The following is a 27948-nucleotide window of genomic DNA, read 5'->3' as shown; positions in this document are numbered from 1 at the left end:
AACTCTACAGTTTATATCCTTTTAAGCTAAACTAATAATAATAATAATAATAATAATAATAATAATAATAAAGATGTTACCGAACAGGGGGGATTCCAAAAAGCAGGTTATGTGACATACCTGGGTATGTTTAAGGGTAAGTTCGTGGATAACCTCAACGTTCGGTTCCAAAAACAGAGGTAACTTTCTGGGTATGTATGTAACCATAGCAACTGACTCTCTGAAGATAACCTGCTCGAGAGCAGGTTATGTTTCAGTGTAACTTCGTTTCAGAAGGTTGGTGAGCATGGCGTGCCCTTTTGACGAGGATCCTGTGGACGTTGAAGCACAAATTATACGAGGTTTTTTTCATCGGGAGAGGGTTATAAGACCGCGTATTGATGTGTTTGCTTACCCTAATGAATATTTAAAAGAGCGTTATCGTTTTTCAAAAGATTCATTAGTTTATTTAACACGTCTTTTAAAACCGCATATCGCAAATGTGACAAACCGCGGCTCTGCGCTTAGCACAGAAAACATTCTGTGCATAGCACTTAGGTTTTTTGCGTCTGGCCATTTTTTGTACAGTGTGGGCGATTCAGAGCATGTGGGAAAGGCAACTGTGTGTAGAGCCGTTCGTACAGTGTGTCTGGCACTTAAACAGTTGTTACCCACGTTTGTACAGTTCCCTGGCCATAAACCTCTGCTTGTTATTAAAGACGAATTCCACAGAGTGGCAGGTTTGTCCTTTGTAGTAAAATATATGACGCATATTTAATATTTAGTCATATTATTAATATCTATACATGTATTCCTTATGCACACACTTCATACTTCCAAAACTTTCTGTTTCAGGGTTTCCAAATGTAATTGGGTGCATTGATGGCACTCACATTCCTATTAAAGCTCCATCAATAAATGAGGGAGACTATGTTAATAGGAAATCTATTCATAGTATCAATGTGCAGGTAACAACTTAATTTTTTCCCCTTCTTAAAATCATCAAAGTCATTACTTTTTCCACTAACTATAGGTAATATGTGAGGCAACCCAAATCATCACCAATGTCGAGGCAAAATGGCCAGGATCTGTGCATGATGCCAGAATTTTCCGTGAGTCATCATTATGCCAGACATTTCAGCAGGGTATGATTTGCTTTATACAATTTTTGTTTTTTCGTTTTTACTATATTTGTGTTGTACACTTCAATCATTACAGGACAGTACAATGGTTACTTGCTGGGGGACAGAGGATACCCTTGTCTGCCCTATTTAATGACACCCTACCCTGAACCTGAGCCTGGACCACAGACACGGTTTAACCTGGCTCACAGCCGAACACGGGCCAAGGTGGAGATGACTATAGGGATCCTCAAATCTCGGTTTCAGTGTCTGCGTGGGCTCCGGGTTAGTCCAGAGAGGGCATGCGACATTATTGTGGCTTGTGTTGTGCTTCACAATATTGCCACTATAAGAGGAGAGAGCCACCCTCCTTGTATTGAGGAAGATGGCCCAGAGGAACACCGACAGATTTTAGAGGCCAACAGAGACGGAAGACTTTTGAGAGACAGGATTTGTCAAAATTACTTTTATTAGTTTTTTTTTGCACTGGTCTGCCAGGCAGTTTATTTCTTCATTTCCTGAAAAACAATAAAAGTAAAATTCATTAAAATGTTTTTTTTTTTATATTGCTTTACACATACATACATACATACATACATACAGATAGATAGATAGATAGATAGATAGATAGATAGATAGATAGATAGATAGATAGATAGAGACAGACAGACCACTTTTAACATGCAACAGATTAATATTCAGACAAGTTCTCACCTTAAGGCGATTCTCAAGTAATTCTATTTCAAGTGCTGCTTTTTTAATGAGGAGCCTTTTCTCTTCCATTTGAAGCTGTATAAGGTCCATCTCCATGTCACTTTTTCTTATTTGTTTTTGAAGATGGACCTTATACAGCTCCTTTGCTGGCAACTAAGGTGGAAAAATGTAATAAATGAGATTGTTTGGTCAGACAATAAAATTAAAATATGGACACATGGACACAAAATCTTACCCTGCTTAGATTGTGTGCTGAGGCTGAAGGACCCTCATCTGTGGGCAAATCCCTAGGTATGTACTATGAAAGGACAATGACAGTTTGTTACTCTAATGCAAAAAGGGGCCATACATCATAATGGTATGCATCATACCTCAGTGGATCTACCAGCATTGTCCACTTCTGTCACAGCAGATGTGGTCTCTTCATCGTCATCATCATCTTCATCCTACAAGACAAATATTCAAGTATACATTATTTGGCAAAAAAAAAAAAAAAAAAAAACCTAAAAGTACCTGACAACAAATCACTTACAACTGTGACAGACTGTGTTCTTTCTGGAGAGTCCAATAATACAATCCGTCCATCAGTATCTATAAGAACACACAACCCGTTAAATTCTCAATATTATCAAAGAAAATAATACATCATATGCAGTTAAATAAAATAAGCCTACATAAATTAATCTTGTTCAAAAAGCCTTTAAGTGACAGAGATAGTAATTTATCAGGATAAAAAATGAAAACAAATCATAGAGGTAAACTTACATTTCACCCTTTTTTCACCATCACTTGTGGTGCATAGTATGTGTGATGAACTGCCCCCTGGAATGCCAGCAACCACTGGTCGCCCTTTATTAAGGGACAGAGCCAGCTCCTCAGATGGGGTGAGGGGAGGTGGTGGTGGCCCCCCGCCAGTTAGACGGGCTTCAGTCTTTTTTCTGTTAGCTGCATGACAGAATGAATATACTAAATCCTGTTATAAAAATAGTTCAGTAATTGTGTAATCAAATATTACCTTTTTGCAGAATGTTTTTGTGTTTCATTTTGACTTGGCTTAAAGTTCTTGTGGCTCCAGAAGGATTACACCTTATTAAATAAGAAATATACATTATTATTTCAAGCTAAAGAAATAAAATGGCAGGAAAAGTAAATGCTTTCATAGTGATTTAACATATTCAAAAGTATGTATAAGTCATACTTCATTATTTTGCATTTCAATAAAACGGGAGCCAATACCAAATTTGTAATTTAATACACTCACGCATTTACTCTGTCCGTTATTTTTTGCCAAGCCAACTCTCTTGCTTTAGCCGATGCAGCTGTATTGCTTCTTTTTAATATTATTGGCTTAAACTCCTCATAAGCATGCATTAAAACTTCCAACTCCGCCTCTGTGAAATACGCGGCTCTCTTTTTTTCGCTTTGAGTTTCCATGGTGACTCGTGAAATCGGCGATCCATTGAAAATGTCTTTATACATGCACCGTGCACGCGCATTAACTCTGGGTAACCAGTCAGAGGTTGATTAAGCTAACTCTTCTCAGGTGTTTTGGAACCGACATACTCATGGTATGCCTGTTTGGGGTAAATCAACCCAGAGGTTATAGTTTATCAAATGGTAAGTTAACCAAGCTTTCTGGAATACCCCCCAGTTCTTTCTGCTTTGGGGTAGGGAGGAAATTTAAATACCTGATGAAAAAACGAAAAAGAATGTCCCCAAAAAGAGAAAATAATATAAATCCACTGGATCAAGGCCCCACCAAAAAACTGGTTATCCTCCAGCTGTCAGAAAAAGTCCAAAAATGTATATCTTTTCAATGAACCTTTTAAATCAGATCGCAAATCAGACCAAACGATTTGTTTACAAATTAGAATGATCCGATTGCAGCTGTTCTCGAGTCAACAACTCAACGGATTTAAATAAACTGTTTAGTGCGAGTCTCCAGTGAACTGAATTCACAAGTAAGAACCTGGAGATCTTGTGAGCGCGCGCATCTGATGCTGTTAAAACTTATAAATGTTGAAATGTATTTACAATTAATTATTATAACTGAAAATCATATTTAGGTCAAAACTCAGTTGTTTGTGAACTAAATCTGCTGTAAAAAGTGATCTGTTGAAGCCCACTGAAATGCTTGAATGCAGATAATGCCATCACATCGTTCGGTGGTGTCTCTATATGTTTTAGGTAAAATAAAAGAAATAATAAAAAATAACAAAAACCTTTCAATAGCACAGATTAAATAAAATAACTCATGCACATTCAAATCCCCGCTGCCAAAATGTTTTTTCGATTAACTAGACGAGTAGACAGATATGAATGTTTATTCATAACTGGAAGTTAATAAATATTGTTAGCTGATGCTAACTGTCTAGCTAACAAGCTTCCTTGTGCTAAGTTGAGGTAAGGGGAGGGGGGATGTGATGTTCAGAACATGGTAACTACAGTAATTAAGTGGAAAGTAATGCGCTCTGGGGGCATTTGGCCAGAGGTGCTTTTACACCACAGGCAAGGTTTAAGAAGGAAGAAATCATTATGAAAATATAATCATATTTTCCTTAAAATGTTCTTCCTGATCAGACCTTATTCTCATGCCATATATAATTGTGATGTTCTGCAAAACAACAAACTTTAAAACACTTTTTTTCATACTGGTGAAAATCAGATGGTCAACTCTGTTTTATCTTAGGTACATCGCAGTGTAAGCTTCTAAGTGAACATTAGGCCCAATTCTACCCCTTAGCCGTTCCCCTTTCCCCTACCCCTCTGTTTCGCACGTTCATGTGAAGGGGTAGGGGTGTCTCGATTCTCTTTTGGTTGGAGGGGTAGGGCCCCTCAAATGAAAATCTTCATTTGAAAGGCTATCTGGTCCTTTCCCTTACCCCTACCGTAGGGGTAAGGGAAAGGACCAGATAGCCTTTCAAATGAAGATTTTTTGGGAACACACTTCAAACGAAGGGGTATGAATTATCTCAGCAACATGGCTGCTACAGCGAACAAAAAGACACATAAATGTAAGCTTTTTTGGCATAAATAAAGATTTTACCGAAAAGTAATCATTAGTTTTATGTTAAATTCAATTGTGAGTTCATATTAACAGTCATGTTACTCAAAGACGTTTGCAAAAAATCGCTAACATTTGCTAACGTCATATCATTAAAGACTGCGAGATAGTGCCACAGCATATTTTCTTGTCTGATCAGGGTGATAACTGCCGTAGACACTGATGGGGGCAAATTCCCCCAATAATTAGAAATCGCTAAACCATTTTCTCAAACAGAGAGAGAGAGAGAAAGAGAAATGGAAGTAGCATGTATTTGTGTGTGTGCGTTTATCTTTTTAGAGTGAGTTTACTTAAAAACAGCAATTGTATTCTCCCTTTGCTGGAAAATATAATGTAGCAATTCTAAACTGTATTTAATAAAAGTCGCGGGGCAGTGTTGACAAGTTTATTTTCTCCTTGATGTGTGAGCTGAACGATTTCCGATATGTGTGTGTGTCAGTAAGCAGCTCATTAATACAAAACGATTTTAAAATAATAAAAAAATATAAAGAAATTAAAGGCTCTAATGCACACCAGTATATGTGTGTATTGTAAGAGCTAGACGACGAATGATGTCGTGTGATGGCATAGTAGTGGTGTCCCAATCCTTATGGGAAGGGGAAGGGGTATAAAATAGAATTGGGATTGGGCCTTTCTCCATATCAACAACAACTTATATCTTGACTCCATATAGTGGTTATTTTGGGAAAATCCCAGTTATTTTGAGCAGTAGGATTATAAAAAATATTTGATAATATAAAATTAAATTAAGTATCCTATATAAAAATTAGGGGAGCTCCGATCACGATCGGCCGATCTTTAATGCGCATCTCATCATTAAAGCCGGTTTTCTAATCAGCGGTTAATTCCATCAGGTGCGTGATTTCACATAGAGCAGCTGTTACTACACAGAGCCGTTGTTAACTGAGAAAATGCGCCAAAAAACGCTGAAAATTAAGTGGATTTGCGCATCTTCTCTATTAACAACAGCTCTGTGTAGTAACAGCTGCTCTACTTGAAATCAAGCACCTGATGGAATTAACCGCTGATTAGATAACCGGCTTTACTGATGAGATGCGCATAACGATTGGCCGATCGTGATCGGAGCACCCCTAATAAAAATGCTAAATCTATCTTTCAGTGCTTTTTTACTTAAGTACTTAAAAAATCTAGTACTTTGGTACTTTCATTTGAGTAAAATTTAAAAAGGAGTATATTTACTATACTTTTATTATACTTTTACAGTTTAGTCAAGTACTTGATTTGTGTACTTCGTCCAGCACTGACAATAGGGCTTTGGTGCCGCGTTGCATTCTGGGACGTGGCGGCCATGTTGATGGCCTCGCGAATGTACATTTACATTTACATTTAATCATTTAGCAGATGCTTTTATCCAAAGCGACTTACAAATGAGAAAAATAGAAGCATTTAGGTCAACAAGAGAACAACAACAGTATACAAGTGCTATGACAAGTCTCAGTTAGTCTAGTATAGAACGCATGGCCAGGTATTTTTTATTTTTTGTTTATTAAATGAAAAAGACATGAAAAGGAAAAGTGCTGGTGTTATTAGGTTAAGTGCAGGCGAAAAAGATGAGTCTTTAGATGTTTCTTGAAAATGAGTAAAGACTCAGCTGTACGAATTGAGATTGGGAGGTCATTCCACCAGCTGGGCACAGTCCAGGAAATGGTCCGTGAGAGTGATTTTTTGTATTTCTTTGGGATGGCACCACAAAGCGTTGTTCACTTGCAGAGCGCAAACTTCTGGAGGGCACATAGGATTTAACCAGTGAGTTTAGGTAAGTTGGTGCCGTGCCAGTGGTCGTCTTGTAGGCAAGCATCAGTACCTTGAATTTGATGCGAGCTGCTACTGGTAGCCAGTGTAACCTGATGAGGAGAGGAGTAACATGATCTTTTTTTGGCTCATTGAAGACAACCCTTGCTGCTGCATTCTGGATCATTTGCAGAGGCTTGACAGTACATGCAGGAAGGCCCGCCAGGAGAGCATTACAATAGTCCAGTCTGGAGAGAAAAAGAGCTTGTACAAGAAGTTGGGTTGCTTGCTCTCACAGGAAGGGTCTAATCTTCCTAATGTTGTATAAGGCAAACCGCAGGACCGGGTCGTTGTAGCAATGTTGTCAGTGAAGCTTAATTGATGATCCATCACAACTCCTAGGTTTCTGGCTGTCCTCGAAGGAGTTATGGTTGACGAGCCCAGCTGTATAGAGAAGTTGTGATGAATCAATGAGTTAGCTGGAATCACCAGGAGTTCAGTCTTTGTAAGGTTAGGCTGAAGGTGATGGTCATTCATCCAGCTAGAAATGTCACTCAGACAGGCTGAAATGCGAGCAGCTACCGTCGGGTCATCTGGCTGGAATGAGAAGTAGAGTTGGGTGTCATCAGCATAGCAGTGATAAGAAAAGCCATGCTTCTGAATGACAGATCCTAAAGATGTCATGTAGATGGAGAAGAGAAGTGGTCCAAGTACTGAGCCTTGAGGAACCCCAGTAGCAAGGTGGTGTGACTTTGAAACATCACCCCTCCAAGACACACTGAAGGATCTGTCAGAGAGGTAGGACTTAACCCAGAGGAGAGCAGTTCCAGAGATGCCCATCTTTCTGAGGGTGGACAGGAGAATAATTCAGTAACCGAGAGCAGAGCAGTCTCAGTTGAGTGGCCACTTTTGAAGCCAGATTGGTTGCTGTCCAGGAGGTTGTTCTGTACAAGGAACATAGAAAGCTGGTTGAACACAGCTCGCTCAAGTGTCTTTGCAATAAATGGAAGAAGGGATACCGGTCTGTAGTTTTCAAGAAGCGCTGGATTCAGAAATGGTTTTTTGAGCAGTGGGCTTACCCGAGCCTGCTTGAATGCTAGAGGAACTGTTCCAGAGAGAAGAGAGTAGTTGATAATGTGAGTAAGTGAAGGTATGACTGAAGAAGAGATTGCTTGAAGGAGGTGAGTGGGGATAGGATCAAGTGGACAAGTAGTAGGATGATTGGACAGGAGAATTTTAGAGACGTCCATCTATGAGAGTGGGGAGAAGGAGGATAAAGAGTGTGTGTCGGTCATTGTGAAGTTGTCCTCAGTCTGCGGTGTGGAGAATTGGTTAATGATGGATCTTGTCTTATTTGTGAAGAAAGCTGCAAAGTCGTCCGCTGTAAGAGTCGATGGAGGAGGTGGAGGCGGCGGATTAAGAAGAGAAGAGAAAGTCTTGAAGAGTGTCCGAGCATCACAGCAGCTGTTAATTTTGTTGTGGTAGTAGGATGTTTTAGCTGTGAAGACATTTGCGGAGAAGGAAGAGAGGAGAGATTGATACACACTGAGGTCCGTAGAGTTTTTTTTTATTTCTGCCATTTCCTCTCTGCAGCCCTGAGTTTAGAGCGATGTTCACGGAGAACCTCGGACAGCCAGGGGGCAGATGGGGCAGTGCGTGCTGGTCTAGACAACAATGGGCAAAAGTTGTCCAAGCAAAATGTTAAAGTGGAGCAAAGAGTGTCCGTAGCACTGTTCGTGTCCAGAGCAGAAAACTGAGAGAGTGCAGGAAGTGAGGATGAAACCACAGAAGATAGGCGAGATGGAGAGAGTGAGCATAGGTTCCGTCAAAAGGTGACCTGCGTTAGAGCGTGTGCCACTTCAGAAGTAAGTGCTAGGTTAGCAGTAATGAGGAAGTGGTCAGAGGTGTGCAGTGGAGCAACTGAAGAGGTGTCCACAGAGCAACAGCGCGTGTAGATGAGGTCCAGTTGGTTGCCCGATTTGTGAGTCGCTGTAGTAGACACTAGCTTGAGATCAAATGAGGTGAGCAGAGTTTTGAAGTCAGCAGCCTGGGGTTTATTTAGGTGGATGTTGAAGTCACCAAGCAGTACCAGAGGAGTACCATCTTCAGGAAAGTTTGATAGCAGCACATCCAACTCCTCCAAGAAGTTTCCCAGTTGACCTGGGGGACGATAAATGACCACAAAGTGAATTTTAACAGGGTGGGTTACAGTAATGGCATGTGATTCAAATGAACCAGTACCTGTATGGCTGAAGATCAAATTTCCATTCTTTGGATATAAAGAGACCCGTACCTCCACCCCTCCCAGTGGTAGGAGGAGTGTGGGAACAAGTGAAATTAGTGGAGAGGGCTGCAGGGGTGGCAGTATCTTCAGGTTTGATCCAAGTTTCTGTCAGTGCCATGAGGTTGAGATCGGAATGAGTAGCAATAGAAGAAATGAAGTCTGCTTTGTTAACTGCAGACTGGCAGTTCCATAGACCAACTGGAATAGAGAGTGTAGTAGTGGAGGTCAGAGGGACATGTCGTAGGTTTGTCAGACAGGCCTTCCTGCGACCTACATAGCGTGCTCTCCGAGTGTTAGTAGTGATAGTAGAGATCTGAAAGCACATAGTGACTACAAGTGTAAGATATATTTGAGAACAAGCTATACAAAGAGTAAAAAAAAAGAGAAAAGCAATACTCAAGTGCCCTGTCGGTGTCCTCGCTCGTGTAAAATGTAAACATTCAGCAAGTCCAACGAGAAGAAGCAGAGTTGGGAGAAAGAAAAAAGATGTTAAAATCTTGAAAAGTTTGTGGGATTTACAGGGATGGGCTAAATATGGATGACAGGGACCAGTACGTGGACAAAATCTTCACTATTAATGGTTTGGATCCATATTAAAAATTCCAAACAAAGAGTGGAGCACAGAAGATGACTTGCTGCCGCACTTTTGCATTACAGATATCTTCAGCTACCTTGTTTGTTTTGTGAGCGCCTACACTTCAGAACAGTTCCGAAGCTACAAGTCATTGGAATCTCATGTGCAGCTGCAGATAATAAAGCCGGCAAACAGTATACAGTAATCCGGACAACAGTAAGCTTTGCTACACCTAGCTGCTAGTTTAGTAACTGTTAGTGCTAACAACCATTCACAAATATACTTTTAACTATGTGTTTCAAAAGTATAGTTAGTAACCGTGAACCCTCCTGTTTTTTTCCGGGGTTCTCATGTATTTGAGCTCTTTTCCCGCTGTCTTCACGTTTTAGTATTTTCCTGTAAAATATCACGTCAGCCCTTCAATCAGACCGGTCAGTCTCTGTACTGTTGTCCTGTTGATTTACCCTTGCCCTTCCAAGGGTTTTTTTTTTTTAAAGATAAAAGCGTGGTTGTTGTGAGAGCATGATTTCACGCCAATCTGTAAGCAAAGTCACGTTAGACCTAGCTTTACAACGAATTTTTGCTGTCAGCAGAGGGATAGCAACAGAAAGATGAATGTTAAAGGGGGGGGGTGAAATGCTCATTTTCACTCAATATCCTGTTAATCTTGAGTACCTATAGAGTAGTACTGCATCCATCAAAACTCCAAAAAGTCTTTAGTTTTATTATATTCATAAGAGAAAGATAGTCTGTACCGATTTTTCCCAGAAAAACACGACCGGCTGGAGGCGTGACGTGTGGGCGGAGCTAAAGAATCACGAGCGCCAGTAGGCTTTTGCGTTGAGAGCGTTTGGAAGCTGTGACATTACCGTGAGGACAAAACCAACCAAAACAAACCATGGCTAACAGTCAGATTCGGCGTATATTTATGATCCAGAATCAGATCCAGAGGCTGAAATTTAACAAGAGCAGCATCAGCAACGACGTCTCTATGTGGTATCCCTTACGAAAATTAACCATGGTTTTACTACAAATAAAACCAAAAAACCATGGTTACTGTAGTTAAACCATGGTAACCACAAATTAACCATGGTTTTGCTATATTAACCATAGTTTAACCATGGTATTTGTAGTAAATCTGTGGTTTTACAAATGGCAGTCAATACGCCAAAAAAACATGGGTTACTACAGTTTTACTATAATAAAACCATGGTTATTTTTCGTAAGGGATGTACTGAAACTGTATATATTTGCTTAGTGGTTTGGAAAATGACTAAGTTCCACTTTGTCGTCTTTTTTTTTTTTTTTAGCTGTACATGTGGAAAGTGCAGTTTGATGACAACATCGCATGTTGTTTACTTGATGTGCTTACGCGCCGATAGCTAAGAACAACAACACAGAGATATATGAAGCAGTTTTACTCACCGCATGCGGTTCCAACACACGATCGTGACCCTTTTTCGTTGGGACTGCATTATCCTTAAGAAATAAACGATGTGCAAATCCGGCGTCAAACTGGGCCTTGTTTGTAAAACAAGCATCTTCGAAATGCAGGGAACAAACAAAAACACTTGCACAACTCCGTTGATGCTCTGTAAAAATAAACTCCATCCACTGGTCCCTTAATGTTTTTTGTTTTTTTTTTGGTAATCTGTGCAGGGTTGTCTTGCCCTGGCAACCAAAAACACACTCCTTTTGTGACATTTCGCGACGCTCTTGCTCTGATCAGTGAATGTCTGTTGTGCTCTCAGTCAGTGCTCTGCTATACGGGAGCGCGCGCTCTTCCGGCAGAAGTGCCCTTAGGACCCATATAAGGAAATTCCACTCCATCTAACGTCACACAGAGCCATACTCGAAAAAAACTTTCCGCAACTTGTGACAAACCGGAAGGAGTATTTTTGGAACAGAAATAATCCTTCAAACGTACAACTTAATTTTTGAAACTTTGTCCATGTTTAGCATGGGAATCCAACTTAACAGTGTAAAAAACTCAGTATGCATGAAATAGCATTTCACCCCGCCTTTAAAATTTTCTTGCATTTTGGATGATTAACCCGGGAAATTTCCCTGGTTTCCAATGTTCAATGTTGAGAGGGAGTATGTCTAAACACTGCGCAGTAGTCCGAGTAGCAGTAAAGGAGGCCATCAACATTGTGCCACGCCACGTAATGACGTCACGACGCCCAAGCCCTATTACACAGAGCTAGGTTAGCCCAAAAAAAAACACCTCACCCCCTCTACAAAAAACAAAAACTTCCTCTTTAAAATGACTGGCCGTTCCCCACCATAATAAGAGTCCTTAGAGGCCAACAAAAGTCCCCCTCAAACAAAATGCATGTGCAAATTCTCAATATCAACAAACATCAGTGAGCTGCGTCTCAGGCCAATGACATCACTTCCAGGGAGGCCTCTTGTACACACCCCTTTCCCTTGACTCCACCCACACGTCAAAACAGTGTCACAAAGTGAGACACGCAGAAAAGTGAAGCACAAAAGGAAAACGTTATCGCAAGCTCAAACTTGATTGACACACAATATAAAAGAAGCGTTGCAAATAAATTCGTTGATATGACCATGGGAAATATGTAGTGCAAAATTATTGCTTTCGCACTGTTTCATTTATGTTTTGCAATTCTTTATTTTTTGTTTGTAAAAAGCTAAATTATTTTCCTCAATACTTTAATTTTCATTCACAAAACTTTATTTTATTTTGCAAAACTTTATTATTTTGCGTATATATGCGGCATTATATTGACTCCATAGGCATTCCAATTTTCCAAAAAGAACTTCAAATTTGAATTTGTTTGACCACAGAACAGTTTTCCACTTTGCCACAGTCCATTTTACATGAGCCTTGGCACAGAGAAAACCCCTGCACTTCGGGATCATTATTAGATCTGGCTTCTTTTTTGACCTACAGTATAGAGTTTTAGCCGGTAGCAGAGAATGGCACGGAGGATTGTGTTTACCGACAATGTTTTCTGGAAGTATTCCTGAGCCCATGTTGTGATTTCCATTACAGTAGCATTCCTGTATGTGATGCAGTGCCGTCTAAGGGCCCGAAGATCATGGGCATCTAGTATGGTTTTCCAGTCTTGACCCTTACGCACAGAGATTGCTCCAGATTTTCTGAATCTTCGGATGATATTATGCTCTGTAGATGATGATATATGTGTTTTCTCAAGAATCTGCTGTTTATTTCTCTTAATGTGCAGACTTTTATAGCATAAAAATGTGTATTGTTTTATTTGGTTGAATGCATGTGTATTAACAGTGTTTGTTTAAAATCTGTTAACCTGTGGGATGACGCCAGCGCACATAGGTGTTCTTTGTTCACAAAACACAAGAAAAGTTATTCTGATTCAGCCATGATCGGTGCATCACCCATTAATAATAATTAAAATTACAAGCCTCAGATTGGAAGTAGAATCTGAGATGTCTTTTCCAATCGATTCTTAAATAGGTAGATCTCGTCTTTCATAAAGGCCAAGGTCAGGGATCTTGGGCTTAAAAAGGTTGGTGACCACTGTTGTATGCTATATGATAATATATTCAGAATTCAAATATATTTTTTCATGCTTGACAAGCGACCATCCACGACACAGAGATAGCTAACTACTACACTATATAGAAAAAGTTAATAAATTCAGATGCACAGCCACAGAGTGATATGATTCTGCAACCGAGTCTGACCCAAATGTTGAATTTAGGTAAATAAATTATTAAATATTTTATAATGCATGCCATGCCAAAATCATGCACACCTGCTTGCTTGTCTGTTTAATTGAACTGTGTTTTGTTAACGTATATAACAAATAACTGAGTTAATGTTAGTTAATGTATTAATGTTAATTAAAGTGTTAGTTAGTTAGTTAGTTAGTTATTGTAAAGAGTTACCCAAAAAAAAATTTATTTTGAGCGTTCACTTGAAACTAAGCTTGTCCCCCGTTTGTTTAAATTTCAATTGTACTATTGCACTATACTCCTTCACAACTGCAATCTTGCGCTACTTGTTTACATTTCCACTGCACTAATTGTACATAGGGTCACACAATTCGAGGATGTGAAACATATACATATACCTCACTAGCCATTGTATCATATTGTATTATTTTATCACATTGTCCTATTGTTACAAATATATATTAGATCCCGCAGTTTAAATTTATACTGTTCCAATTCCTCTTGGTGCTATATGTGTGAATAACACCAAGGATTGCTACCTAATTCCGTTGTAGGCTCTGTAAAATGATAATAAATCCATGACTGACATCTAGAGGACATTCTGTGGAAAAACATTGTTAAAAAGAAGACATGGACAAGTATAGCTGATCCTTATACTTAAGTTTATAAAACCAAAGCTCAGCATGTTTAAAAAAGCAAGCCCAGAGCAAGAATTCCCTGTGCATGTGTCCATTATTCCATCAGTACTGTTTCTTTGTCTTTGTTGGGAGGGACAGGAGAGTGACGTCCTGGTTTCTAGGAATACCCACTTCACACATACTAATTTAAAGCAACACACACAATGTTCATCATAATTTAGTGAGCTGAGTGGGTGAGAGGCTCAGGAATAGAGAGAGATGTGGTTCACTCTGTATTTTTCTCTATGCATGTCATTTTATTGTATATCAGCAGATTCGATCCTCAGATCAGGTACTTGTTTGCTACAAGGACGATTCAAGCTGAATGGAATGTACAAGGATGGAGATTTTATACTTGGAGGCCTGTTTCATGTTCACTTTTTCACAGTGTTCCCAGATCTAAGCTTCAGAATGGAACCAGAACGACCATACTGTGAAAAGTGAGTTAGAATGACTGCATGAATATAAAAGTGAAAGATAGTAAGATTAAAAAATTTTAAATTATTTTTGCCCACATTTACCTTAGTTAATTTGCGTTTTATTTTTTGAAAGCAGTAATGTTTCTTTCACAAAGAAAATCTGTATTGAAAGCATTATTTATCCAAGTTTGCAAAATTGGAAGAGACATGAAATATTGTGTGAACTCTGAGGTATTATTGCTTGTTTTAGTCTGTCTTTTTGTTATTAATCTCTTTAATATCACTTTTTTTTAATAGATTTAATATGGAAGGTTTCCAGCATGCACAGACCATGGCTTTTGCAATAGACGAGATTAATAAGAATCCCAGCCTACTGCCTAACATCACTCTTGGATACCATCTTTATGACAACTGTGTGATGCTAGCAATGGCATTCCGGGCTGCCATGTTCCTAAGTAGTGGAACAGAGGAGTCCTTCCATGATCTCAACTGTACTGGCCCTCCTCCGGTGGTTGGAATCGTGGGGGATGCAAGTTCAACTCCTTCCATTGCGATTTCCAGTGTTCTCGGGCTGTTCCGAGTACCTATAGTAAGATAGGATGAAAAAAGTAAAAATACACTTCATGCTTATTTTATTTAATTTTTCTTTCATTCTTTCTTGCTTGCTTTCTTTTTTGTCCTTTTCAATCCTTTATAGCCATATTAAATTCCTGTCTCAGTTTCTTTCACAATTTATTCGCTTTTGTGTGTCTGTATATATATATATATATATATATATTCCCTGACATTTTTCAAGCTGAAAACTCAGCTTTTCCATCACTAACTTCATCCTGAAAAAAAAGTTATATATATATATATATATATATAATGCTTGATTCTTGGTAAGACGAGCACTTCCTATTTGCTGTGTATTTGCCTCTTTAAGATGAATCGCTTGATGTATTGCCCAGCTGTAAGTTGCTTTGGACAAAAGCATCTGCTAAATGAATAAATGTAAATGCAATACAATTTTGCATATATATATATATTTTTTTTTTTCTATGCCTTCACCTCTCCTTTTTTCTTCCCCTAATTAGGTCAGTCACTATGCCACCTGCTCCTGTCTGAGTGACAGGAAAAAGTACCCCTCTTTCTTCAGAACGATCCCCAGTGATGCCTTCCAGGTGCGAGCTATGGTTCAGATCTTAAGGCATTTTGAATGGACCTGGGTTGGTCTCCTCTACAGTGATGACGACTACGGCATCTATGCTGCTCAGTTGTTCCAGCAAGAAATGCAGCTGTTTGGACATTGTGTTGCCTTTTCTGAACTCCTACCCAATGATCACAACCCTAGAGATATTCAGCGTATAACAGGATTGATTCAGGCCTCTACAGCGAGAGTGATGGTTGTTTTTGCCCTTTCATCCTATCTGCTGCCTTTGATGGATGAGGTGGTGTTGCAGAACATAACAGGCAGGCAGTGGATTGCAAGTGAAGCTTGGGCCACTTCTCTTGAATACCACACTCCACGTTTCCTGTCATTCCTGGGGGGCACACTGGGCATTGCTATTAGGCGTGGAGAAATTCAGGGGCTTCATGACTTCTTGCTACATCTTTATCCCAGCAATGATCCACGAAATAACATGTTGAGAATCTTCTGGGAGAACATGTTTGGGTGCAGTTTTGAAACTGGGGATAGAAAGTCAGATGGAGAGCATTTGAAAAAGGTGTGTACAGGAAAGGAGGATCTGAACAAGACACACACAACATACACTGATGTTTCTGGGTTGAGGGCATCTTACAATGTCTATAAGGCAGTTTATGCCCTGGCACATGCACTTCATGACCTGATGCAATGTGAGGAGGGACGAGGACCATTTAGTGGGAACAAATGTGCGGACGTAATTAACCTGAAACCTTGGCAGGTGAGACCCAGAGGTATAGTGCAGATGCTCTTAAAGCATATCGAAGAGCTGAATGTGGAAAAGAAAAAGATATGCTCTATTTTAATTCAAATTTCAGATAAACATATGACACCTGTCCTGTCTACAATCTCTACAGTTGATTCACTACCTACAGAAAGTCAACTTCACCACAGGCTTTGGGGATAATGTGTCATTTGATAAGAATGGAGATGCTCTGGCCATCTATGATGTGCTGAACTGGCAGCCAAGCTCTGATGGGTCAATAGCAGTCCACAATGTAGGTGTTGTAAATGAAGGAGTGGCAACAGGGATGGTCCTCACACTGAATGAGGATGCAATATACTGGAACTTTGAGACAAAAAAGGTAACTAATATTGCATGATAAATGTCATATTTTGCAGATAGTCTATAATAGTCAATGCTATCAAACAAGAAAAATAAAAATAAAATAAAGGCCAACGTATCATTATGTAAAGAGGTAACATCACACATGACTAAATAACAGATGGTTTCTCTTTAAGCCCCCACAGTCAGTATGCAGTGAGAGCTGCCCCCCAGGCACCAGACGAGCCAGAAGGAAGGGCCTTCCTGTCTGCTGTTTTGACTGCCTGCCATGCAGAGATGGAGAAATTTCTAATACTACAGGTAGGAGTCATATTCCAAAATTTTCATATAATTAAAAGGGAATTTTCTTTTCAACTTAAATTTTTCTTCTTTTTTTATTGTGTCATTTGATAGATGCTATTGAGTGCACAGTGTGTCCAGAAGACTTCTGGTCAAGTACAGATAAGGACCAATGTGTCCCCAAAGAAGTAGAATTTTTATCCTATGAGGAACCTCTCGGAATCTCACTGACAAGTGCCTCCCTGCTTGGCGCCTGCTTCTGTGCCCTTGTGATGGTCATTTTTGCTTTTCATCGTAACACCCCCATAGTACGGGCCAACAATTCAGAGCTCAGCTTCCTGCTGTTGTTGTCACTCAAACTGTGTTTCCTGTGTGTGCTGCTGTTCATTGGACGGCCAGAATTGTGGACATGTCAGTTAAGACATGTTGTATTTGGCATAAGCTTTGTCCTGTGTGTCTCCAGCATCCTGGTCAAGACTATGGTGGTTATAGCCGTGTTCAAGTCATCTCGGCCAGAGGGCAAAGGCGCTATGAAATGGTTTGGAGCAGCTCAACAAAGATGCACAGTTTTGGTTCTAACAGCCCTCCAGGTTGTGATATGTGCAGTCTGGTTATCAACTGCCTCTCCAACACCCCATAAAAACAACCAGTATACTCGCTCTAAAATAGTTTATGAATGTGCTATAGGCTCAGTGGCTGGTTTTTCTATGCTGCTGGGATACATTGGACTATTGGCTGCAATAAGCTTTTTGTTAGCCTTCCTGGCAAGAAATCTACCAGATAATTTTAATGAAGCAAAGTTTATCACTTTTAGTATGTTGATCTTCTGTGCTGTGTGGATTGCATTTGTTCCAGCATATGTGAGCTCACCAGGAAAATATGCAGTGGCTGTGGAGATATTTGCCATTTTAGCTTCTAGTTTTGGATTACTGGTGGCCATATTTGCCCCTAAGTGCTACATCATCCTTTTACATCCAGAGAGAAACACTAAAAATGCAATAATGGGAAGAGAGACACAAAAGAAATAGTCTTACCTTGCCATAATGCCATAACTTTGGTTAAAACTTGTTTTGGTCATACAGACTTTTATACATTTGTCTGCTTCACATGTTTATCCACTTGAGATGTTCATCTTTATGAAATTGTATAACTTCAAAAAATAAATAAAAAAATAAGAGAACATTTGTCAGAACAGCCTGAATAGAGAGAAATCAATTAAAATTAAAAGTAATCAAAAAGTATGTATACTTTACATAAATTATTTACATATATTTTAAACACACGCACACATACACATTTTGGACTGACACAATTTTCAGAATGTTGGCTCTGTTTGCTACCAGAATACATTTAAAATGAAACAATTAAGATGACCCCGACCATACACACACACACCTTTTCAGGCACTCAAATATAATTGGACAAATAAATACAATCATAAATAAAACATGAATTTTTATATTCTGTTGAGAAGCCTTTGCAGGCAATGACTGCCTTAAGTCTGGAACTCATGGACATCACCAGAGACTGGGTTTCCCATAATGAAGAAATAGCCCACATATGTTCATGAAACGGCTTTTGAGTGTTTTTTCCATTTACTCATGGTCCCTTGAAAAAAGGGCATGCACATATTAGAGTACTGTTATTCCTAAACCTTTCATCCAATTGTGATGATAATATCCTTAAATTAAAGATCAGAGTGTGCACTTTAAGCCTGAATTCATTAAATATGTATCTGTAAATTGAAAATGTTTTGGGTCCCACTTTATATTAGGTGGCCTTAACTACAATGTACTTACATAAAATAATAAGTTCAATGTACTTATTGTGTCCATATTGTATTGTAAAACACTTTTGCTGCTATTGAGGTGGGATAGGTGTAAGGTTAGGGAGAGGGTTGGAGGTATGGGTAAGTTTAAGGTGGGTTAAGGTGTAAAGTATGGGTCAACAGTGTAATTATACATGTACACAGTAAAAAATGGGGTGTTAATATCTCAGAGTAAAGTTATTTTAACCCAGAAAGAGTATTTTCAACATTTTGGGGAGTAAAGCTGCTCAATCGGTGGAGTTAAAAGTGAGTGTAAAAATCTGCAGAAACGCAGTGACAATTTCAACTCTATAGCAGTGATGAATACCCGCCACTCTTCTGTGCTTGTTATTCGGTTGGCACGCATTTCGGTGGAGGAAGATTGAGAAGGAGCAACTCTATTGCTAGGTGAGTATCCTGTGCTGTCCACACCAAAACGCTTTTTTATTTTATTTTTTATTTACATAATTTTAAAAGTGTGTTGATATTAGTTGAGGTCATATTAACGTTACAAGTTATAGCAATCCGTATCGGTAACGTAACTGTGTTTCTTTATGTGTTGCAATATGTTCACGAATGAAGTTTGTCAGAATGATTTATGCTTAAAATAACGTTAACTCGGTCAATATAACAACAAAAGATTTAATACAGTTAATAGCTATTCTTAACTAACGTATTTTTTAGCTTCCCAGGCAACGCATGTAGGTTTATATATAACGTTACTGGTAATGTTAGCATGCCTCTGATAGTTAACGTTAGTCTCATTAAACGATAACTTAGATCACTGATTGCGTGACGTGTTTGTTTAACATGGCTTAACAATTTTAAACTGGTTACGGTTTGAACTAAAATAGCTAATGAGCTAGCTAACTTTGGCCTTTGGCACAGTTATTTGGTAGCTAATGGGACACTAGCCTAATTTGCTGCAGAAAATATATATTACGTTATATTTAACCAGCACAACTTTGTCTTCTTCAGTCGCCATTTATAACTGCAGTGTAACATCTAAGTAATGCATAGTGCATGAGAGAAATGAATAGGTAACTCTTAGTTGAACCAGCCCTAAATTATGATTTTGAATACATATTTTCTTTGTTAACAGGGACAAAATGCTGTTGCGTGTTCAATTTGGGGAAGAGCAGAAATACGTGAAGGTGTCTGAGCTGACATTCGATGCTTTCTTGAAAGAAGGTGGGTACATTAGGTTAAAGCTATAGCCTATATATTACGCAATGACAAAATAATACAGCTTTAACCAATTATGTCATAATATATAGTTAGGTCAATAATCAATTGTGTTGTGCTTTATATTTTCATTTTCATATAATTGGCTGCAGATACTTGTCTTGCTTCATTTAGGGAATACATGAGGCAAACTTAAATATGAACTTGGTTTCTTGTGAGAAGGGAATGCATGGTTTTTTATTAATTTTTTTTTAAACAGCATGTCTAAAATTCAACATACCAGAAAGCAGGCAGCCAGACATTAAGGTGTATGACCAGTCAGACACAGAAGTTGACACAGAGGTTTTTGAAGAAATAGTGAAGGAGTCACCTGGAACTCTGAGAATCATGCTGGGCAATGGAGGGCTTGGTATTCATCCAGACAATTCACAAATTAGTTTATTTAGTTTAAAGGCCGAAATGAGAACATTTATTGTCTTAAAACACCGATTACATTTCTTGTAATATGTTTCTATATTTTGTACCAATTTCATAATGAACAGGTGCCTCTCAATCATCATCAGGCTCGGGTACATCTGATGACACCGTCATCCTGAATTTCACAATGTGTGACCCTGTTGAAGAAGAAGCCGCTGCCGAAGGAAGCCAGCCTAAAAGGCCATGCCACATAAACTATGAGGCGAAAGCGGTAAGTAGTGGAAATTGCTAAGTCAAAGTTGCTTATATTGTTAAGTCCAATCTAAATGTTGTTTCACCATGGAAAGTGTTCTTTAGATAACAATTTTTTCCATCATTATTACATATGGTTTTACAATAACGGAAAGCACATTTTATTCCATCTATAGTTGATTGAAAAAATCTTAACATCAAAGCCTGGTGGTGAACACATTATGCATGAGTATGATAAAACCAAATCCCTGACCGATGCCACCAGAAGGCAGATGATAAACATACTTGCTGCTGAGATGACAGAAACACATGGGTAAGCATATAGCTGGGCTGTAAATAAACATTGTTATTATTTTACAAATATTAATTATGTAAAGTGTGTTGTGCAATGTAATTTGAGTGTAATGTTAACTTTGAATTCATATGCTAGAACATCCCCCCCCAAAAGTGTCAGAGTGATGTATGCACAGGGGATAGTAGCTTTGTTCCCCTATCTAGAAGACCCATACTCACAACATGGATATGTAAGTAAATGGGTTATTGCAAAATTATGCAGATATTCACTCTTTGAAATGTTAATATTACTCCTTTATAATTTATTTATAATTACTTAGGAACATTACTATGATCCAGAGAGTGGTTCAGGATACCTTGCATGGAGATTGAAGACAATACAAAGAAAAACAGCAGAGGAAAGGGGTGCCTCAGTCAGCAAATCTCCTAAAGGTATGTTTACTGATCAGTGACGTGATTATATTGGTGACCTGTGAATTGTACAGAAATTCGTTTTAAAAAATTTATTTTGTCTTAAGTTGGAGGGCCAGGTCGTGTTCGTCAGCCCTTCACCTTTGACAGAGAGCCATCTGATGAGGATGTGGAAGCAGCTATTGCCGTTTTGAGACACTCTGCTGATGAAAAGACTGTCCGTGAGAAGATGAAAATGACCTTCATATATCGGCAAGCAATGGTCAACGATGAAGCCAAATCATCAGATGTCTTCTTGGTCTTCCCACGATTTCTGGACACACCAGGACTGGTATGACATCTTAATTCACAACATCACCAAAATATCCAATGTAGCATTAGGTATCACTCATCACTTCTGTGTGTTACATTGCAGATAGAACAAGATTTCAGATTTCTGTTTGGTGAGGCCACGGCCAACAAATTCTTGGAGAAGTGGCCAACCACTTTTAAAGCAAAAGTAATAAAGGAATGCCATGGACTTGTACCCACCACAGAACTCTTGGATTTGATGCGCAATGCTGAGTCAGCTGCTGAAGTTGAGAATGGTATGAATGGAACTGTTTTACTTGTTATTGTGGGTTATGTAGGTGTGTAGTTTACATTTTTGTAATGGTGCAAGTTTGTCATTTTGAATGCTATGCTATGGCATAATGTTAACCAGGTTTTTATTTACTTATTTGTAGGCTGGGACAGTGACATGTCGGCCATCTTGCTGCTGCTACATCTGCTGCCACCATCTGCACAAGGTAGAAAGAGACCGGGAAAGCTTTCTGCATATCAAGCTGTAGATCAGCTCATCAGATTTCAAAAGGTATGCCTAAAGGGTTAGTTCACTTATAATTTTTATTTATTTTTTTGCTGATGATTAACTAACCCCCATGTCATCCAAGAGGTTCATGTCTTTCTTTCTTCAGTCAAAAATAAATGTATGTGTTCGAGGAAAACATTCCAGGATTTTTCTCCATATAATGAACTTCAATGGTGACCAACGGTTTGATGGTTCAAAGTCTCTCAATGTTGCTTCAAATTCTAGATATGATCCCAGCAGAGAAATAAGGTTCTTATTTAGCAAAACAATCAGTCGTTTTCAAAAAAAAAATACAACAATTGCATGTGTTGTAGAATCTCAAGATGCGCCACGCAATACGTCATGATGTCGGAAAGGTCAAATTTTGGTTAAAAAGTATATTATTTTTAATTATTAGGCGATCGTTTCTCTATATAAGACCCTTATTTCTCTGCAGGTATTGTCAAGTCTTTGATGCTACGTTGAGAAAGACATTTGACCCTTCATTTAAACACTCAAACCGTTGGACACCATTGAAGTTCATTATATGGAGAAAAATCCTAGAATGTTTTCCTCAAAAACCTTAATTTATTTTCCACTGAAGAAAGAAAGACATGAATCTTGGATGACACGGGGGTGAATAATTATCAGCAAAAACATTTTTCAAAGTGAATGAATTCTTTAACAGTTGTTTAAAATATATCTTTCCTCAGCTCAATCTTGTGCACAGTTGGTAGTGATCTGATCTATTGTCAGAAGTTAGTCACCAAAACAATTCTGTTGAATGTATTTTGTTGTAGGTTGGAACCAGTGTGCAGCAGCATCTAGACAACATCACCCAAAGCAGTCAGCCCTACCTTCTCGCCCAGGGATCCACACAGAGCACCATTCACTCCTACTTCATTGTGGTTGACAAGCATGCACTTCCATGCAAGGCAACAGGTTCAGTTGGAGCTTTTGACGAACTCTTTAAAGCCCATTACGTCTTTGGTACGTCATACAGTTCTTCCCTAAGCAGCTTTTTCACATTTGTGCAAACAACCATCTATAACATCGACATGGGGGAAACAAAGGAGACCCCTAGAGTTGCAGAATTGCGGGCAAGGATGGTGCGTTAGTTGAGATAGAGCTATGAAGTGTTTTCTTTGCAAAAGTGAACATGGAAGTCCAAACAACCTTGTTAAGCACTTTAAGGTAATTCATGGGCTATGTACGGGCAGGACTCTTTTTTTGAAGTGTGGACAAGAAGGATGCTCACGTTCTTTTGGTAGTTTTTCTGGTTTAAGAAAGCATCTTAATAAGTGCCATGGAAGCAGTTTAGTTGATTCTGTAGAATATGATCTTTCATATCCTCAATGTACCGTCAATACAAGTAATGTGTCTCATGTTGAACAGTCGACTGAATATTTAGAGGCTGAGTCACAGTTATCTTCCCCATACATTGTAAATAGTTGTTCAGCTGTAATTTCTGATCTAAAGGCGGCAGGTGTTGGTCAAAGTACACTGAATTCTGTAGTGATTTCCATGGAAGAGATTGTTCAAGATATCCATCAGCATGCTAAAGAGACAGTGATAAAGCATGTATTTAGTAATGAAAGAGAAACGGAAATGTGCAAGAAAGTTGAGGCGTGTTTTGAGGGGTTAGAGAATCCTTTCACAATTCTAAATTCGGAATACAAGCGATCAAAATTTATGACTGACAAGTGGGAAATAGTAGAACCACTTGAATGTGTGATTGGTTCGAGATTTGACACAAGACGAAATAAAAAGACTGGTACATATGATCAGGTAGTAGTTCAAGATAAATTCATGTATATTCCAATTTTATCTACACTGCAGTCAATATTTAAAAGTCAGTATGTTGCAGAAATGTTGCAAAGCTCAGCTACCAGCGACTCTAGACTGAGAGATATTTGTGATGGATCTTTTTTTAAAAGTCACCCCCTGTTCTCAACTGAGAAGCAGACAATACAGATCCAGATGTTCTATGATGACTTTGAGGTCGCCAACCCTCTGGGTCCTAAGCGAGGTATTCATAAATTGGGTGGAGTATATTTTACTTTAAGAAACTTCTCTCCAAAATGGAATTCTTTCTTGGCTAACATACACCTGTGCGCCTTATTTCATACTCAAGATGTTAAACGGTATGGTTTTAATGAAATTTTTGCTCCCATTGTTCGAGACATTAAACTGTTAGAGAGTGATGGTATTGAGATTCCATTATTCAATGGTTTTGTTCGTGGCACTGTAGTACAGGTTACAGGTGATAATTTGGGTTTGCATAGTTTGTTTGGTCTGGTGGAGTCTTTCAGTGCAAGGTACTGTTGCAGGTTCTGTTTAGCAGAAAAGGAGGACTTTCAGACAGAATTCTCTGAAGATTCTTCCAAAGTAGTTTTGCGCACCAAAGATATACACACTGCTCACTGTCAAGAAATGGCTTGTAATCCATCCCTTCCATACGTTTTTGGCGTGAAAAGGGCATGCATATTAAATTCATTGGAGTATTTTCACACGACAGAGAATTTCTCAGTTGATGTGATGCATGATGTGTTAGAAGGGGTGGGCCAGTACGAATTGAAGTTATTATTTCTGTATTTGAAGGAAAAACATGTTACATCAGCAGAAATAAATTCAAGAATACAAAGTTTTGATTATGGTTTCATGGAGAGAAACAACAGGCCTGTAGCTGTTAATTTAGGTGAAGGATCTAATGATTTGGGACTGAATGCAGTTCAGTCCTGGTGCTTACTTCGAAATGTTCCTCTTATCTTTGGAGATTTAGTAACTTCTATTGACCAACACTGGGGCCTGCTTCTTTTACTGCTTCAAATAATAAACATTATATTTTCGCCCATGTTATCTCAAGGTTTGTGTGTATATTTAAAACATTTAATTGTGGATCACCACACACTGTTTAAGAAGTTGTATCCTCAGAAAAACCTTTTACCAAAGCACCATTTTCTTATCCACTATCCCCGCTGCATCCAGAAAATTGGGCCTGTCCTGCATAGTTGGTGTATGAGGTATGAGGGCAAGCATAATTTTTTCAAAAAACAGCTTAAATCATTTAAAAATATTACTAAAACACTGGCAAAAAAGCATCAGAATCATATGGCATATAGTTGGCAAAGTTCAACAACTTTTAGTCGATTAGACATTGGTCCAGGAAAAATGGTGTCTTTAAATATGGTAAAAGGAGGTTCTGAAATTGCTATGGCAATGCAAGTGCCCAGTAGCATTCAGGTTATGAAGGTTAATTGGGCTAAACATAATGGGTTTGTTTATCGCCCAAACTTGGTTATCTGTGGCAAAGTTGAATCTGAAGTGCCCGTGTTTTATCAGATTGAGTCAGTTCTGATAATGTGTGAAAAACTGTTGCTACTCACAGTGCCTTTAGGTACAATTACTTTTCAAGAACATTTCCATGCATATGAGGTGATCAGAACAAAGCAGGATTTTGTTTTTTTTCATGTTGACAACCTGCATTACCCTAGGCCTTTTGACATACAAATGTCATATGGAGGGAATGACACAACTCTCCTTGTCGTGCCATATTGCTTTCTCTGGTAACATTTTTTATGATTTTATACATGTTTTTGTCAGAGACGAGGCAATGGGTTTGCAATGTAATTTCAATGACACTGAAATGCTTTATTTTTTCACAATAAATTGTGAGTTCTGTGATCTACTGTTATTGTGCTCTGTTTTTATTTGGATAGTAGTTGATATATATATAATTCATTAACACTGCATCTTATGATTCATATATTTTTTTTAAACACTGTAGAGAAATGAAAAGTAAATATTACACTTAGAAAGTGTCATTTTTTAAAATGTAGATAAATAACTCTATACTGTGTAATTATATTACTCTTAACAGTGTGATTAAACTACAGTGTTAAATAATTTTACACATTTCATTGTTATTTTTTACACAATATTGAGTAGAATTAACTCTAAAAATTTGACACTGACCAAAGAGTAAATTTTACACTGATTTTGAGTGGGACCAAATGTTATCTGAAACGGAGTCAAATTCAACTCTTTAGGAGTTAAATTAACACTTCTGTTTTTACTGTGTAATTACAGAAATTAAATACAGATGTAATTACATGTTTTTTTTTTAAATATAAGTACAATGTAAAAACATGTATGTACACAATAAGTACATTGTACTAAATTATTAATTAAAATGTAAGTACATAGTAGTTAAGGCCACTTAATATAAAGTGGGTCCCATATCTACCATGAAGGACATACACAATGGGAATAAATGCTTTGGCAAAATTAATGACAAATTGATCAACTATTACACTCCGAATAAAGGTTTCCATCATGGATGCAGCCTCATCCTGTCTCTGTTAAATATCAATATTAATGAACTGGCAAAAACTATTGAAAAGTCCTCATGTCCTGGTCTGACCCTATAGGGCTCAAAAATCAAATACACTAATGGGAGTTGATGGGCCACTGCTTCGTGTTTGTCATGAAAACTTATCATTCAAGAGATTTTAAAGTATTCAAACAAAAGTAGATGCAAAAGAACTTGACTCGACGTCTCAGACACGCAAGCACCAAATTTAGTTCTTGTCTTCTTGCAATTGAAAAACAAATAATAATAATAAATATTATATTATATATATATATATGTATATACACCTCATCAATTTTGAAAACGTTTAGGCACAAAAAGACATTAAAGAGCTTAATGGGGGAGGGGGGGGGGTTACAATGGTGTTTCGTGTATTCAGAGTTGTTCACAGTGTTAAAGAGATGGCTTCTCATGCTAAACATGGCCAAAGTTTTTTTACAATCATGGACGGAAGTCCTTATATGAGCTCGGCTTTTTTTCCGGAATGAATCGGAAATCTGTATTTTTCTTTTATATATATGATAAAACTAAAGACTTTTTGGATATATGAAGGATGCAGTACTACTCTATAGGTACTCAAGATTAACATGAGATTAGGTGAAACTGTGCATGTTATGTACCCTACCCTTTAATTCATAGCACCATACTGAGTTTGCCTGTTTTCACGCTTGTACTGACAAATACATACCAAATCACGTCGAAATACCTGTCTTGGCAAGTATCTTTGAAAAACTGTTTAGCCGGGTGCACACTGTGTGATTTTTAATAGCCTTTATGACTGGAGTTTATGCCGGTTAGAATAAATCGCTAGCATTTCATGGCCACAATTGCACAGTGTGCTGTGCTTTAGTTATGTCTTAAGTGAATCTAAACAGTTGAGAAAAAAATCAGATGTGTATCCTTATACTGTCAATATATAATCAAATTTGAGTGAAAATCATAAAAATCACCGGCGGTGGCTGGCAACTTTTTTCAAAAATGCTTATGGGGAAAGAGTTAAAGACAACCACTCACTGCTCTTGAGTGAATTACTTTGTAGTTTTAACAAGAATTTATCAATATTTCATTCATGCAGTGAAGACTATGCAATGATATTTTACATTTTATTATTCTGTTTCTGTACTTGAATGCCTCTCGAAAAAAAAAAAAAGTAAGATGAAAATTCTAAGCTTCCTATCACTGTTTATAAGTCCTGTACAAAAGGTTTAAATCCATCTAAGGTTAAAAAAACATTGTCATTTTGTCAAAATATCATTTTAAAATTACCTAAATTCTCAGAGATCGCCAAACGGTTAGCGCAAAGCTGTTCAAAAGATTCAGTTTCCTTAAACTCCACCTTTCGGTAGCATACTGTGTTCTAATTGGTCAACTGACATAGTCGGTTTTGATTGGTTGTTCCGCACACAACTGCACTGTAAACAATGCGTTAGCATCTTTTTGGGGTGAATTATGTCTTATTCCTCTCACCGCGAAGCAAACAATAAAATAAAAAACTTTAACAGTCTCGCTGCTTTTTCTTCTGTGTGGGTGTATTCAAACCACACGCTTCAGTTTGAATCTGAATAGTGCGTTCAGCGCGGGGGCG

The 27948-nt window shown here is 38.3% G+C and overlaps 4 protein-coding genes across 6 annotated transcripts; 3 read left to right on the top strand and 1 right to left on the bottom strand.

Moving 5' to 3' along the window:
- Positions 1-117: 117 nt before the first annotated feature.
- On the top strand, positions 118-1607 carry LOC113118515 (putative nuclease HARBI1). The gene is made up of 2 exons (XM_026287757.1): positions 118-136; positions 1198-1607. The coding sequence occupies exons 1-2, from the start codon at positions 127-129 to the stop codon at positions 1572-1574; spliced, it is 387 nt and encodes a 128-aa protein (XP_026143542.1). The 5' UTR covers positions 118-126; the 3' UTR covers positions 1575-1607.
- Positions 1502-3458, bottom strand: LOC113118514 (uncharacterized). Of its 2 annotated transcripts, XM_026287755.1 has the most exons (8): positions 3076-3458; positions 2830-2900; positions 2580-2759; positions 2347-2405; positions 2186-2260; positions 2050-2112; positions 1815-1967; positions 1502-1618 (listed from the first exon to the last, which is right to left on the bottom strand). In XM_026287755.1, the coding sequence occupies exons 1-8, from the start codon at positions 3291-3293 to the stop codon at positions 1604-1606; spliced, it is 834 nt and encodes a 277-aa protein (XP_026143540.1). In that variant the 5' UTR covers positions 3294-3458; the 3' UTR covers positions 1502-1603. The 2 variants fall into 2 exon arrangements, with proteins under 2 accessions (XP_026143540.1, XP_026143541.1); XM_026287756.1 differs by lacking the exon at positions 1815-1967 and having other exon boundaries at positions 1590-1618.
- A 10721-nt stretch (positions 3459-14179) lies between these two features.
- On the top strand, positions 14180-17825 carry LOC113118798 (extracellular calcium-sensing receptor-like). Its single transcript, XM_026288208.1, has 6 exons — positions 14180-14289; positions 14566-14857; positions 15345-16172; positions 16309-16536; positions 16703-16817; positions 16911-17825. Exons 1-6 carry the CDS (start codon positions 14180-14182, stop codon positions 17822-17824), a joined length of 2487 nt encoding a protein of 828 aa, XP_026143993.1. The 3' UTR covers position 17825.
- A 950-nt stretch (positions 17826-18775) lies between these two features.
- LOC113118512 (uncharacterized) lies at positions 18776-25680 on the top strand. 2 transcript variants are annotated; one of them, XM_026287753.1, is made up of 10 exons: positions 18776-19011; positions 19706-19794; positions 20331-20476; positions 20634-20770; positions 20888-20981; positions 21072-21183; positions 21270-21493; positions 21578-21749; positions 21888-22015; positions 22792-25680. In XM_026287753.1, exons 2-10 carry the CDS (start codon positions 19713-19715, stop codon positions 23107-23109), a joined length of 1413 nt encoding a protein of 470 aa, XP_026143538.1. In that variant the 5' UTR covers positions 18776-19011; positions 19706-19712; the 3' UTR covers positions 23110-25680. The 2 variants fall into 2 exon arrangements, with proteins under 2 accessions (XP_026143538.1, XP_026143539.1); XM_026287754.1 differs by having other exon boundaries at positions 18776-19794.
- The last annotated feature ends 2268 nt before the right edge of the window (positions 25681-27948 follow it).

Source organism: Carassius auratus, chromosome 18 (genome assembly GCF_003368295.1).
Source record: "Carassius auratus strain Wakin chromosome 18, ASM336829v1, whole genome shotgun sequence".
In the NCBI taxonomy this organism is placed as follows: Eukaryota; Metazoa; Chordata; class Actinopteri; order Cypriniformes; family Cyprinidae; genus Carassius; species Carassius auratus.
This window is presented reverse-complemented; position numbering and strand designations above follow the sequence as displayed.